Here is a 13,346-nt window from a genome sequence, read left to right on the forward strand (position 1 = left end):
GCAAACTATTCTGCATTCCAGCACTTTCCATACTCAGCAGTGTTGTTACTTTATCCACCACCAGCAATTATGTACATAGACATTATAGAATACAGATTTGGGCAGCTGATCAAACCCACTTAGTCCTAAAGAATCTGTGACTGTCATTGGGACCAGTAGGGAAACTGTGCCTAATACATATGAAGGGTGATCACTTCCCCTTCTAAAAGCAGCCATGAACATTGTTCCAGTCCAGAAGGCAAAATAACAATTACACAATCAGCATTCATTCCAAGTGCAACAGATGACATTTTTGCATTAAATAAAGACACACAGATTTAGAAAGATTTTTCTTTTATTACTGCGATTGCATTTCTATCTAAAGAAAACTTTTAAATCACTTCTACACTGTATTTTCATCATAAAAGTTTCATTAAGGAATAAGCACGTGGTATTCTGCACCTTCACACTTGAAAGTATATAGAAACATTCAGTATCAAAAGGCCTTTGCCAGAGACCCAGTGACAAACCATTCTGTGTAATCTGCCAAAGTCTGAGTATGCTTACATTAAGTCTCTGGTGTCCCTGTCCTGCACTACTGCTATTGAAATCAAGCAAAGGAACTCAGGAGTGCTGTTGTAGTCAATGGCAGCTTGAATTTAGCCCACTGATAATGACATTTAACTTTGCTTAACTTTGTTGCTCACCAGCTAATGCTTAAGGCAAATTTCATTGTATGCTTGTTTTCCCAAGCAAGTATGTAAGTATAATTCATAAGCCACTGAACATCTTAAATGATGTGCATAAGATGTGGGACAACCTACATAAGGTACATTATCTATATAAAACATTCACTTTTAGAGCAACGAAACATTTTCAACTTGCACAAAAACCATCAGTATTGAAAATTCAAACCTTCAGTGTGTCCTCAGAAATGCGATGCTGGATTTTAATTAAAAGGTTTCCGGAGTTGAAGAGAGGTAATGAAGGTAGTGCTGCTCTAAGAAGGAATATGGAATATGCATTTACAAATCTTCAAGCTTAAGAAGAGTCAAAGACACAATTACATTAAGTAGTAAAGTCATGAATTACATTCAGATGGGAAACTTCTTACATGATATGATTCTTCTCACTACTGCATACTGAACTTCAGCAGCTCCAACAACTTCCTTTAAATAATTAGCCTTTTCAGCCAACTCTTACTTTCACATGCCACAGTCTTTCATTTGCAAATGCAGTCTAACATTAGCATCCACTCTTCAGCTGCAAAATCTCTCAGTCAAACAGTAATAAATAGAAAAGACATTTCTAATGTGAGGAACAATAATGAAAACAAATGCATCAACACTAAAATACTGTGGGAAGCTGTTTTGATCCTGCTGAAATACTGGCAAAAAAATGAAGAGAGATGCTTTCAGTAGCATCCCTAAGTATATAGACCACAAGATGTGATATCATATAAAGCAATGAAAAAAAAACCAACATCTTTTGTCTCATCCAACGTTCTTTCCACCTCTTGATTCACGACACATTGAAATACCTTACAGAATAGTAACTGTGGAGAAAGCATTAGCACCCTTCTGAACATTCTGAGGAGCCCACCTTACTGCATTTTGAGGTAGGATAATTTTCCCATCCTTTGATCCCATTAAACAGTCAAGACAAGGCAGAATTTAGTCCCTAAGGAGTGCAGGCAGTGCTCAATTATGAATGACATCAAATATAACAATATCTTAATGGAAAAAGAAGACATGTTATACGTTTCTGGAATGTTTGGAATCTTTCGTAAATAAATCTGTTAGATTCCATTCCATCCTGGTGTGAAAAAGACAACAAAGGGAACTCATGTAAAATAACAGTAATTTTAAAGAGAAAAATTGGATTTGAGAAAACAACTTTCCAGGAATGATCTGTGTGTGTTTTGTGATCTGTATTTATTCTTTACATAAATTCATATTTTTATAGTACAGATTGAATCATTTATACATATAAATACAACAGTAGTGAAGAACTATAAAGATTTGATTTTTGGAAGTAAATGGAGCAGGCTCTTACACAGGTACAGAACGCTTTCAGCATTTTGTTCAGTTCGATTTCCGCTATAGTTGAAAAACCTCAAAAATATTCATGTATAATTTTATCATAGCCTTTTTTTCCTTCTCTCTTGAAAATGAAGACAATTTAAGAATAAACAAAACAGTTCTTAAATTTGCCTCCTCACACATTTAACATTATTTGCTCAAATCACACATGAGCTATTACAGCGATTCAAGAGAAAGCACATTTTCACACAGTGCAATATCAATCTGATGGACAATCCAGTTTGATAGAAGAACTCCTCTTAGCAGTAAATACAGAATTGCTACTCTTCTGTCACTTCCATCGCCTCCCCTTTAGGCTGTTTGAGCTCAACCAATAAATCTTTACCAGCTTCTCCTGCTTTTGAGGCAAAGAAAATAGCTCCTTGCCTAAAGCCCAGGAGCTTCAAGCCTCTGGCATAATCTGCATAGACAGCATGGATCAGTTTATGTAAAGGAAGCATTAAGGAAGATACAAAAGCAAAATGAAAATATAAGAACCCATTTTCTAAACTCACTCCTTAGCTCTCCCAAGCTGAAAATGCTGAACGTTGCTGCTATATGTTCTAAACCAAAAAATGGAAAAAAATGCTGCTTTAAATTCTACTACTGAATGCATATTACCATTTACCAGGCAATACATGAAGTGCTATAAGATAAAACAGACAAATTCCATACAAGCAGAAGCATATACAGTAATATAACATCAAAATTTGTGGAAAAAAAAAGGTAGATCATGTGGTCACCAGTTTGATGTGTCTGACATTACCTCCCATAATGGGACAGTGGCTTTTTTAATTTACAAGGAGTCAGTGATGACAGTCAAGTATTATTTACATGTGCATTATCATTTACTGCACACACATAAATAAAAGTGTAAGAGCAAATGTTCAGAGTTCAAGAAGATCAGACCAGAAGGGCAGACTGTACTGCAGAACACTTTAGATACCTTTTCAGATCACCATGAATCCTGACCTTTAACTTCACTTGTTTTCACCTTCCCAAAATTGAAACCTTCACACAGCATTTCAGTCAGCAGTATGGTTGTCAATAGAGGGTTGCCAAACCACTGACCTTACTATGCAGTCTGAAGTAACCACTTCCAAGTTCTGTAAAGAACATTTTATCATCTGTACTTCTATTTTTAACTGTTTATTTGTTTCACAGTGCCACTGACCTCACAGAGCATCAGGAGAAGGAGGTTTTACATATCTATGCAAATGATTCCTTTACAGTCCTTTCCTCACACCTCCTTCAAGCACACATCCTGGAAAACAAAAGCAGAATCTTCTATTCCTGTGCAGGCTGGTTAACCTAACACTGACTCACACAAAACTGTAAATAAGTAACACAGATGAAAAAACAGGATTTCAGAAAAAGGATATTTGTATCATCATTGACTTCAAATGCCCCGTACTTCAGACAAGCTTCAACAAATAAAGCCGCTCTATCAAAATATCTCATACTGCAAAATGGGGGAAAAAAAAGGAATTATTTGTTAGGATAGCAAAACAGAAAAGTATTCAATATTGCATCAAAACAGTTGCACACAGACTTTATAGAAGTCTGCATGTAGCTCTGGAGTGGCAGATCTCTTCTGCACTGACAGCTGTACCGGGCTTCTGAACATCACTGGGGTTAAAACAGTGCCACCACTGAGCTGCCACCATGGCATATGTTCACGTTCCCACATCACACACACACCACAAAACACATACTGAAATAGAAACAAATGTCTAAAAGCAAATTGTAGGCCCCCTCCTTCCCCCTGGACTTCTAAGCTGCTGCGTTCATAAAACACAGATGATACTGTTTCAGTTTTACCTGTGCAACATCTCTGCAACTTTTGTAAAGCAACCAAGTGACAAGAGGACAAGAATGGCTTTGGACTTCTGGTTGATTTGAGGAGAGCAAAGGTGATCCACCCAACGCTTTAACACATCAGCACACTCCTCTGAGTTTAAGCGAACCTTCAGGAGATGGAAAAATGATTATGAATTCTAGCTAAACAGAGCTTTCTTCCACTTATTCCAGTCCTTCGGGCAGAAGGAAAAGCATCTCAAATTTTATTTCAAAAAGTGCCCTAATCCTTTGAGCAAATTCAATAAAGAAAAAAAGAATTACACAGATATATCAGAAGTCCACTCAGGTCACTCAATATTTAAATGTACTTAACTCTTTTCTTCCTCTTTTTTTTTTTTTCTTTAAATAAGACTTCACTAAAACCTCAGGTATTGTGATGTTGGGAATGTTTATTTTTTCTGAAGACTGAAGGACAATGCATCTTTATTTTTTCTTGAGAATGATCCATTTAGAAAATCCCAGAAAGTCTTTTTCCATACTTTCTGCAGGAGAAACAGACTACTCAAAGATAATCCTCAGTGACTTGTTTCCTACACAATTTAATATAGTAGTGCTAAGTCTAGGTACTTTTACAGGTACACGATTTTATAATGTGTACATACTGAACCCAAAGTTGGTGCTAATGTGGCTGGTGCTCATGTTAAAATCAGCACAAATGCTACACGGAGTTCTGCACTAAATCACTGTCTAATTATTTATCAACTTCCAGGAATGGGTTTCTACACTTCACAATGAATTCTCTGTAGTTGTGACTATATACAATTTCATAAATTGAAGTTAGAAAACTTAGTATTCCAACTATTTTTTGGGTCCAATCTTGTCATTTGGATGAGTAGGGCAGACCTCAGCAGTCGAAAGGCTGAAGGACCTGTGAGTGCTAGCTGAAAACATTAAGCTTCTTAAAGCTTAAAACATGGAAAGAACAAATATTATTTTCAAATTGACCCTTCAGGTTTTTAACTTTGGAGATCTTAATACTATCACTGTGCTTCATACCTATGTAGGTCATTCATGTTAGGACAGCAAAAGCAGAGAAACTACAAACCTTTGCAAGCCATGCTGCACGATTCCATTCACCATAAGTTTGCAAGTAGCGACAAGCATCAGCAGCCTTATCTATCAGACACAGTAACTGAACACCCTCTGGAAAATAAGAAATTAGAATATATAATAAGGGAAAAAAACTGTTACTATACAACTGTGAGCAGATCATTCACCACCAGAAAAAAATAGCTCTATTAAATATATCTCTTCCTAGCATTCCTCCATTTTACATATGCTACAGAAAAGGACTCATTCCTCTCCCTGAGGCATTACAAGCATTAATAACACACAGAATTGCTTAATTTATAAGCAAACAAAATTCAAGTCCCATTTTACCTGAGAGCTTTCCATTAGCTATCATGTTGGTTGCTACCAGCTTGATGGTGCTTTGAGATGGACCTGATGATGTGACAGTTGTTACCAAGCAAGCTTTGAGTGAATCACAGTAGTAATGTGCGTTCTCTGAACTTGTTTCTAACAGCAGCTGTACTGCTCTGTCAGTCTGACAAGAGAAAAACATAGAGCTTTGACTTCAAGTCATTCACTCTCAAACAAAAGTCCTTATACATATGTGTTTGTTACTCTTTTTAACACATGAAACAAACAACAGTGAAAGTTATTCAAAAGCAGACTGCAGAGATATGTAGCAGGGTAGTAATGGTTATAGCTTTATTTCAGTACAGCAACCTTAGGATAGCATTCATCATGCACATAATGTTTAACCACAGCCTACAAGTTCTACTAGGGGCAAAAGAAAAGTTTAGTTGAGAACACTTCTTTCCTTGAATCTTAGCAAAGTTATAGAAGGAAGAGAAGCACTTAAAATAAGCAGAGGAGAAATATAATGTAGAGATATAAAAACCAGGATCTGAACAGTTGATTTAATAGCTGGTATTTTGAAACAAAGGAGGAATTCATTCGTTTAAATGTTAGGCATCTCAAGACAGCCATCGACTCTAGAGTAGCTGCTCAAGAGCTGAACTGTGGAGGCTCATACACCAACTACAACCTGCTTCTGAATGGAATGAACCCCCACAGGTGGACCACCACTGCCACTTCACTGTAATGAGGTAATGTTTCTGCCATTTTTACATATATTTGCTGCCGAGCTCAAACACACAGTGGTACAGAAGACATTTAGATTCAAATTATTCATATCAGGGGCTCAGTAAGCAGCTCTCTACAGTGTTTTACTGCTCAGTACAGACCCATCAGATCAGAGACACTGCAGTGAAAGCTCAGACATGCCTATTATTACCTATTATGAGAGTACTATGTGCAGACAGAGTTAGACCAAAGATACTGTGTTTGTTAGACTTTTGGATGATTCAAAATGTAATTTTTCTTTTCTAGTCCCAGGAATACAAGGAAAGGTTTTTATAAGGTTCCCATGAAAATGATATGTGCATTATAATACACCAAGCAGTCACATGGAGGCTACAGAATAATAACACATTAAGACAGCAAAAAGTATTTAGTGGGATGAAACAACATGAGATAAAACAGACATTAACTGAATAGGGCAAAAATATAAAACAGAGCAGAAGGACACAACATTCAAATATTACCCACAAACCTGGCCCAAGAGAAGAAGCTGGTCAGCACATTTCCTGGTATGATCGTATGTTGATCTCTTCACCTCCTGGAGATTTACCCTTTCGAGCTGAAATTTCTGCATGAAGAAGAATTATTAAGAATATAAGACTAAGAGAAGAGAGAGAAGCAAGCAATTAAAAAAAACAACAACAACAAAAAAAAAAAACCAAGGAAATACTTGGGGAATTCTAAAAAGCTCCTATTTAAATAACAGGGAATGACTTAATTCAGAGTTGTGTGCTTACAATATAAGTGAAATATACGTCTTAGGGCTTTTCCCTGCATAATTTGTAATTCCTTGGAATACCTGAAAGTAATGACTTTCACATAGTATGTCATAGCATATATCCAATGGATTAACCAGCTGTTCTTGAAGGATAACTGCATCTGTTGGTTTTGCAGGTTTTTCCTGGGATAAACTGTGCAAATAGTGGGCAGCAATGGTCCAGAAATGCAGTTCAGACTCATCTCCATACAGTCTGAGAAAACAGAATTCAGCATGAGAAACAAGACAGCATTTTTTAAGATAGAAATATTGTACATTTAACTTGTCCTTTTACAAGGAAGTTGCATTATTATGGGACAATTTTGCATTATCAATGGGACAGACTACAAGAAAAGATTCAGACAGATAGATAAGAGGTTGGCCAAAAGACTTTCACAACAGCAAATTAACTCACTGAATTTTCAGCTTGTAAGTGATGGGTTTTTAAAAATTATTATTTCACACTTAAACAAGAACACTGTTTACAAAGTAAAAGAAATGTTTGAAAACACGTCTCTGGATACAGATCGATACAGAGCTACACTACAAAAAAAAAAAAAGAAATAAAATGAAAATAGGCCCTCCCCTGCTTAAACTATCTATTCTGTGTTGTAAAGTTCTCAATTATGGCCTTGGAATGCTGTACAAGTGTTATGTTCAACACATTAGAGCAGAAATACGTCTATGAAAGCATCACGAAGAACAAAGGATCTGTATATGTAGTAAGCAAACAAAACTCTCTCAGCTTTGTAACATTTTCACTTTCAGTCCTGAAAACGCTGTAACAGATGCATAGCAAAGTACTTCAGCAGCTTCAGTGTGCTAACACAGAATTAGCTGGCACCTTAAATTTTGACATATTCATATGCATTAAATGGATAAGGATTTTATTCTGACATATTTCATACAGTTCTCTGAATATCTGCTACCTGGCAATTAGGAGACATCTCTGCAAAAGAGTAAACTCTGGGTCAAGCAGAAGTTTCTTGATGTCACTGGAAAAGGAGAAATCCATAAAATGCTGTGCAAGATTTTTGTTAGCACATATTATCTAACAAATTAAAACAAAACAGAACTAAAAACATATCATTTTCTTTTCTGAAGTAAAAAAAAATGTTACTATCAAAGTAATTGCAAAAACCATTTAATGACATGCAATAATCACAATGAGCAACTTACTCTACCTGTTTAATACCAACACTGAGTGTCAAGAACACCTTATTCTTGCAATAAAGAAAGCAACCACAAGGGTGTATACAATGCTGTAATTCAATATGCACTGATTCTACAAATTACAAAATTAATTCAATTACAAATAAGTACATAATTACACAGTGTATGAAGTGAGAGCTTTTATGTATTTTTCGAAGTGCCCAAAAATACTCTAAGTTTTTTTGTTTTCCATCCTATTAAATGAAAGAAAAGGGAAAATGGAAAAGCTTCCAATCTAATTGCCATAGTTCAAGCAGAATGCCAAAAACCTGTTTTCTTTGTAAGCAGAGCAGAGAGCATGAACATTACATGCTGTAGGTCTATCTCCAGTAGAGTATTTTTTACAAGAGTTTTTCTTTTCCTTTTGAGAGCCTAAATATCTCAACAAACCTTGGAGAAGAAGTATAAATTAATAAACTTCAGCATGTCATGAGCCAGTTACAAATTACACACTAATTCTAATCAGTACCTTTAAATCTTTTGCGGGCAGTCACTACTACAATGTTAAACATTCAGTACTGACTTCCATCAGACTTTATGTGGTCAGAACAACACATTTTGACTGCTGGGTCAATATTTAACCAACTACTTTGAGACAGTTGCCTATATAGTAAGAATTGTATTGTATTAGGGTTTATTCTTTCATGAGAGAATATATTTCTTTTTCCCCCTTTCTCTGAACTCACTACCTTAATAAAACATTAAAGAGAAAACTCTTACTTTGACAGTGAATTCAGCTGCTCTTGAATCAGATTTTTGATGTTTTCATCCTCTGGATAATCGCTGCATTAAAAAAAAAAAAGTTGATTACCAAGATGACACATTATCTGTAAAGGCAGTGTATTACTCTTAGTAAAAAAAAAAAAAAAAACAACCAAGAGTACATACAAGACATATGAAACCAATCTAGCATACTTCTAAAGAAAGCTTTTCTGCAAGGTTTCTGTCTAGTCACTAATTCCATGACAGTCATCAAAGACTGCACTCACTCAACCTCAGATTCAGAACAACTGATCTTTCTTTTCCCTCCCTGTTTTTTTACACTTGAAATTAACGAAAATGCCAACACCAAGAGAGGCTGTGGATGCCTCATCCCTGGAAGCATTCAAGACCAGGCTGGATGAAGCCCTGGGTAGCCTGATCTAGTACCAGATCTGCAGGTTGGTGGCCCTGCCTGTGACAGGGGGTTGGAACTTGATCATCCTTGGGGACCTTCCAACCCAAGCCATTCTATGATTTCAAAACTGAAAGCTTAGCAGTTATACTCTTGTAGTGCAACTGTTTCTTACACATCAAACCTTTTGTTCCTGTTTTTTCTTCCCTGTTTGCAGTCTTATCTTCAATCCTTGCCCCTGTGCCTTACTCATTCTACAAAATACATGTTCCCTAAGCATCTACAATTGCTATGTCCCTCTAGTAGTAATCTCATCCTCATTGCAACATCTGAATTATGAATCTCCATGTATCCTTTAATTTTGTAAGAATTTGATTCCCCTTTCTTCTTTTATTTTTTTATCCCATGACCTACTGCTCCTTTATTGTCAAGAAGTTCTTTGCTGTATATGCTTCATATTTATTCATATCTAGTCAGAGAATAATATAAGCTTATGTGTTTATTACCTTTGAGCACAATTCTTATATACTCCTGGTTGTGTACTGCAGTATCTTTTGAGCATGTACTTATATTGCATTTACAATTTTGTTTTATGGGTCAGTGATCACCAACAGTAAACAAATGCAATAAAGGATAAAGAAAGGTGCTCCCCCTATGGTGTGAAATATAGCTCACTAAAAGTAACTATACATCTTTCAGACATCACTTAGGACATCTTCACTTACACTTTAGGGACCAACTCTGATTGTTCTTAAGTTAACTTCTTGTAAAAACAGAACACACTGATGATTTCTAAAGTAATATAACCTGTAAATAATAAATCATTGGCAGTACCTTAAAGCAGAAATCCTTTTTAAGTAGCTAAGGGCTAATGAAAGTCAAGGAAACACAATATTTGACCTTAAGCCTTTCCTATTTATTACTTTCCAAGTGACACTATTATCTTTCTGACAGTCCCAAAGACTGAGGAAGGCTTGCTAAGAGTTATTCACACAAGAATATTGATAAGAGACATACAGGTAGAATTCAAAAAGACACCTCCTTACATGTTCATAACATCCAGAGAATATTTTTCATTCCACGGCTGATGCAACAAGAATGCTTTTAAAGCTAAAGAAGCCCTTGGAACAAGTAGATAGGGACACCATGCAGGTTCTGAAACAAACAGAAAAGATTCACTGTTGAATGGCAAAGTGCAATAACACTCTGTTAGGTAAACCATTAAATGTACCACCTTGTTTATAAGCACCAGAAGAGAATTGTAAGTCATACAGTCATATATTTACACACAGCACGTGTTACTGGAGATAAAAGCTTATTGTAACATTTAAGCAACAGCATTTTGTAGAAGGCACAGGGTTATCAACCATGCTCAAATGAGAATTTCAGGACATCTCATATCTAATTTAGTTACAGACTTCTGGAACACGACACACTAACATTGAGCAGAGCCATATATAATACTTACTGCTGCCACAAGGGCATGCTTGAAAGTAAGCACAGCTACACCAAATGCACTGTAATGTGCATTTTACTTTCAAATCGCAATCAGAACTTCTGCAACATACCACGTAGGTTAATACCCATCACCCCAAAGGGATGCTGTGAAGTTAAATACCTGCTTATATGTGCAAAGAAAAAAGATGAAAATTATAGCACTACCTGTGTTATACAAATATAGAGGTCAGAGACTCTGTATTCAGGATAAGGGTTGGATGGTATGCAGTACCTGATACCCAGTGACTTATGGGTAAAACAGGTATCAACCAGTTACATTATCAAATAAATATTCAGAAATTCCAGTGCTCTGCACATACTGAATGGTGTAGGAGTCCTGTAAATGTATTTTTTTTTAATTAAAAGATTGTAACAGCATAGAGGAAGGCAACCTTAGTCCTGGCATATCCTAATGTTGGTGTGCTTGGTTTTGAACATTAATTTTTATAGTTCAACATTACAGAACATTCATTTGATTTAAAAAAATGGTTGTGATAAATGATGTTTTTCCCCAAACACTCCACACCATAATTTCCCCACATCGTTATTTTTTTTATGAGCATCATAATCAGAATCTATTGACTTTAAGGAGATTAATGAGTCAAGGCAGGACTGACAAAAAGAAAAATCACAACAAAAGCAGTTATTTATAACAGCAGAAAAAAAGGAAAGAACTCCTCATATTCCTTAGAAGTTCAATAGTGAGGCATTTTAATTATTTCCTGATTTGAAAGCTCTAAGGAACCTGTGCAGATGGGCCTGGGCTACAAGCGAAACAGTAAAAATAGAGAAGGTGAAGGTGGTTAATGAAAGCCCTCACAATCAATCCTGTCTTTCTCTAAAGAGAGAGAGCTTCTTAAGACATCCAAGACATTATGAAAAGCCTCCTCATAACCCCCAGCCTTTTGTTCTGGGCTCAAGATCACAGACACAGACCATATTCACTCTTTATTTTTTTTTATAGGGCACTGTGAGCATCAGAAAATATAATCTTTCTGCATAGCTGCCTTGGAAAGAGTGGGACTCGGGTAACAATATCAAAGACTTATTTATCCATTAATAGTTTTATGTTCATCAGTTTGCTATTAGTAATGTGTCTTGGTGAAATTGACTCTTGTGATTCAATCTCCTTTTCCTTTGAGGATACTTCTGTGCAAGTACAGCTTTGTGATACCCTGCAGAACAGACTGGCCTCACCTTGAAAAAAGTCCTCAGGAGGTCAAACGCACATCATTCTCCTGTGATAAGTGACCAAAACTTACCATTCAACTGTACTTTACAAGCCATACTTTACACTGGGAGTCAACCTTCTCTGATAAATCATATTTCAAAACCCAGAAGAGTTTCTTTTTTTTTTTTTTTTCCCAATTAGAAAGCATTTTTTGATATATGATATAGAAGAACATCTACCTGCATTAAGCACATGCCAGCAAGCCGTCTGTTTTAAGTCTTGCAATATATGAACCCCTGCGGATTTTGTTTTTCTAGTAGTAAGAAAAGAAGGCTAAGTACCTAGCTACAGCAAGATTAAAGAGAATTGATTTTTGATGTCCAAGAAACAACGTGCCGTTAGACCAAATTGCTTGTTTGATAGCTAAAATACAAAGACTTTATTTTAATTAAAGTAACCTAAATGATTGCCAGCTTACAAAACAACATTGATACATTTAAGCCTCCAGGTGAAGAAACTTAATATGAAGCAAAAGAAGGTAGTATGTATTATTCACGTGAAGATTCTGTGAAAATGTACTCAAAGCACAAATACAACTCTGTGTTACAACAGCCAGTGTGGTCTGTCATAAGAAAAGCAAAGGATGTCAGCTGACAGAACTGTCAGTCCAGCAAGGTTCCTTAGCTATTGGGCTGTAAGCAGCATACCAGAAAGGAACGGTAATGTACTGAATCATGACAAGGACTCAGTTTTAATTTTCATTTGGAGTTTCCCAGATCAATAACAGAATCGTGCACATGGAGGAATCTAGTAGGTAGATTCCTTATGTACCTTTACAAACAAAATGCATGACTGAACTGATTATTTACCAAATTCAATTTGCTTTTTTAGATGAAAATTGACACAGATTCAAATAAAAATATTTATCAAGTACAGCAACAATCTACACAAAGCATTACTCATTTTGGATAGCAACTCACTGCACTCAACTGATTCCTAATTTAAAAACAGTATTCTCTATCTCAAAATTTTCTGTGTTTACCATTTATCTGCAGTTTGATTCATTTTAGTTGCAACTGTGAAAAACAGTGCAGGGATACCTAATCATTCACATATGACAATTCTATTTTCTACTAAAGTTGTTCAACATTTTTAGCATTCCCTTTCAAAATGAAATATCCAGCAGTGAATAGCATAATAGAAATCAACATACCTAATAAGTCTTGTTCATCCATTCTAAAACACGATGGTTTCATGGACATCTCCAGAACTCTAATGCACCCATCATCTGATGCCAGGATCACTTTGTCTGAAGTGCACCAGTCTACATCCAGGATTCGGTAATTCACGTTTCTTCCGCTTCTTAAACTGCTCACCATCTGTACCTTGAAGAGTTGAGGTATTTTTCACTTTTAGTAGGATCTCCATCATACAGTGTAAGACTCTGTCACATGCTCTGAGGCATGCCATGAGATTTGCAATAAAATGTGAAGTTAGTTGTAAATCATTTCAATCTCGGAGAGCTGG

General features: G+C 36.0%; 1 protein-coding gene across 4 annotated transcripts in view; it reads right to left on the reverse strand.

Moving 5' to 3' along the window:
• Nucleotides 1-316: 316 nt before the first annotated feature.
• WDR11 (WD repeat domain 11) overlaps nt 317-13,346 on the reverse strand; it is a 34,145-nt gene continuing 21,115 nt past the window's right edge. For all 4 annotated transcript variants that reach the window (XM_042818563.1, XM_042818560.1, XM_042818559.1 and 1 more), the window contains exons 19-29: nt 13,033-13,204; nt 10,198-10,306; nt 8,758-8,820; nt 7,755-7,820; nt 6,868-7,039; nt 6,541-6,636; nt 5,301-5,466; nt 4,966-5,063; nt 3,882-4,027; nt 3,443-3,522; nt 317-2,508 (exon numbers count right to left, since the gene is read on the reverse strand). In XM_042818563.1, the coding sequence (XP_042674497.1) occupies nt 2,342-2,508; nt 3,443-3,522; nt 3,882-4,027; nt 4,966-5,063; nt 5,301-5,466; nt 6,541-6,636; nt 6,868-7,039; nt 7,755-7,820; nt 8,758-8,820; nt 10,198-10,306; nt 13,033-13,204 (1,335 nt within the window). In that variant the 3' untranslated portion in view covers nt 317-2,341. The remainder of the gene's footprint in view (nt 2,509-3,442; nt 3,523-3,881; nt 4,028-4,965; nt 5,064-5,300; nt 5,467-6,540; nt 6,637-6,867; nt 7,040-7,754; nt 7,821-8,757; nt 8,821-10,197; nt 10,307-13,032; nt 13,205-13,346) is intronic.

The sequence above is a fragment of the Centrocercus urophasianus genome, unplaced genomic scaffold, assembly GCF_019232065.1.
Source record: "Centrocercus urophasianus isolate 14NV4802_14NV808 unplaced genomic scaffold, USGS_Curo_1.0 seq_17, whole genome shotgun sequence".
Lineage (NCBI taxonomy): Eukaryota > Metazoa > Chordata > Aves > Galliformes > Phasianidae > Centrocercus > Centrocercus urophasianus.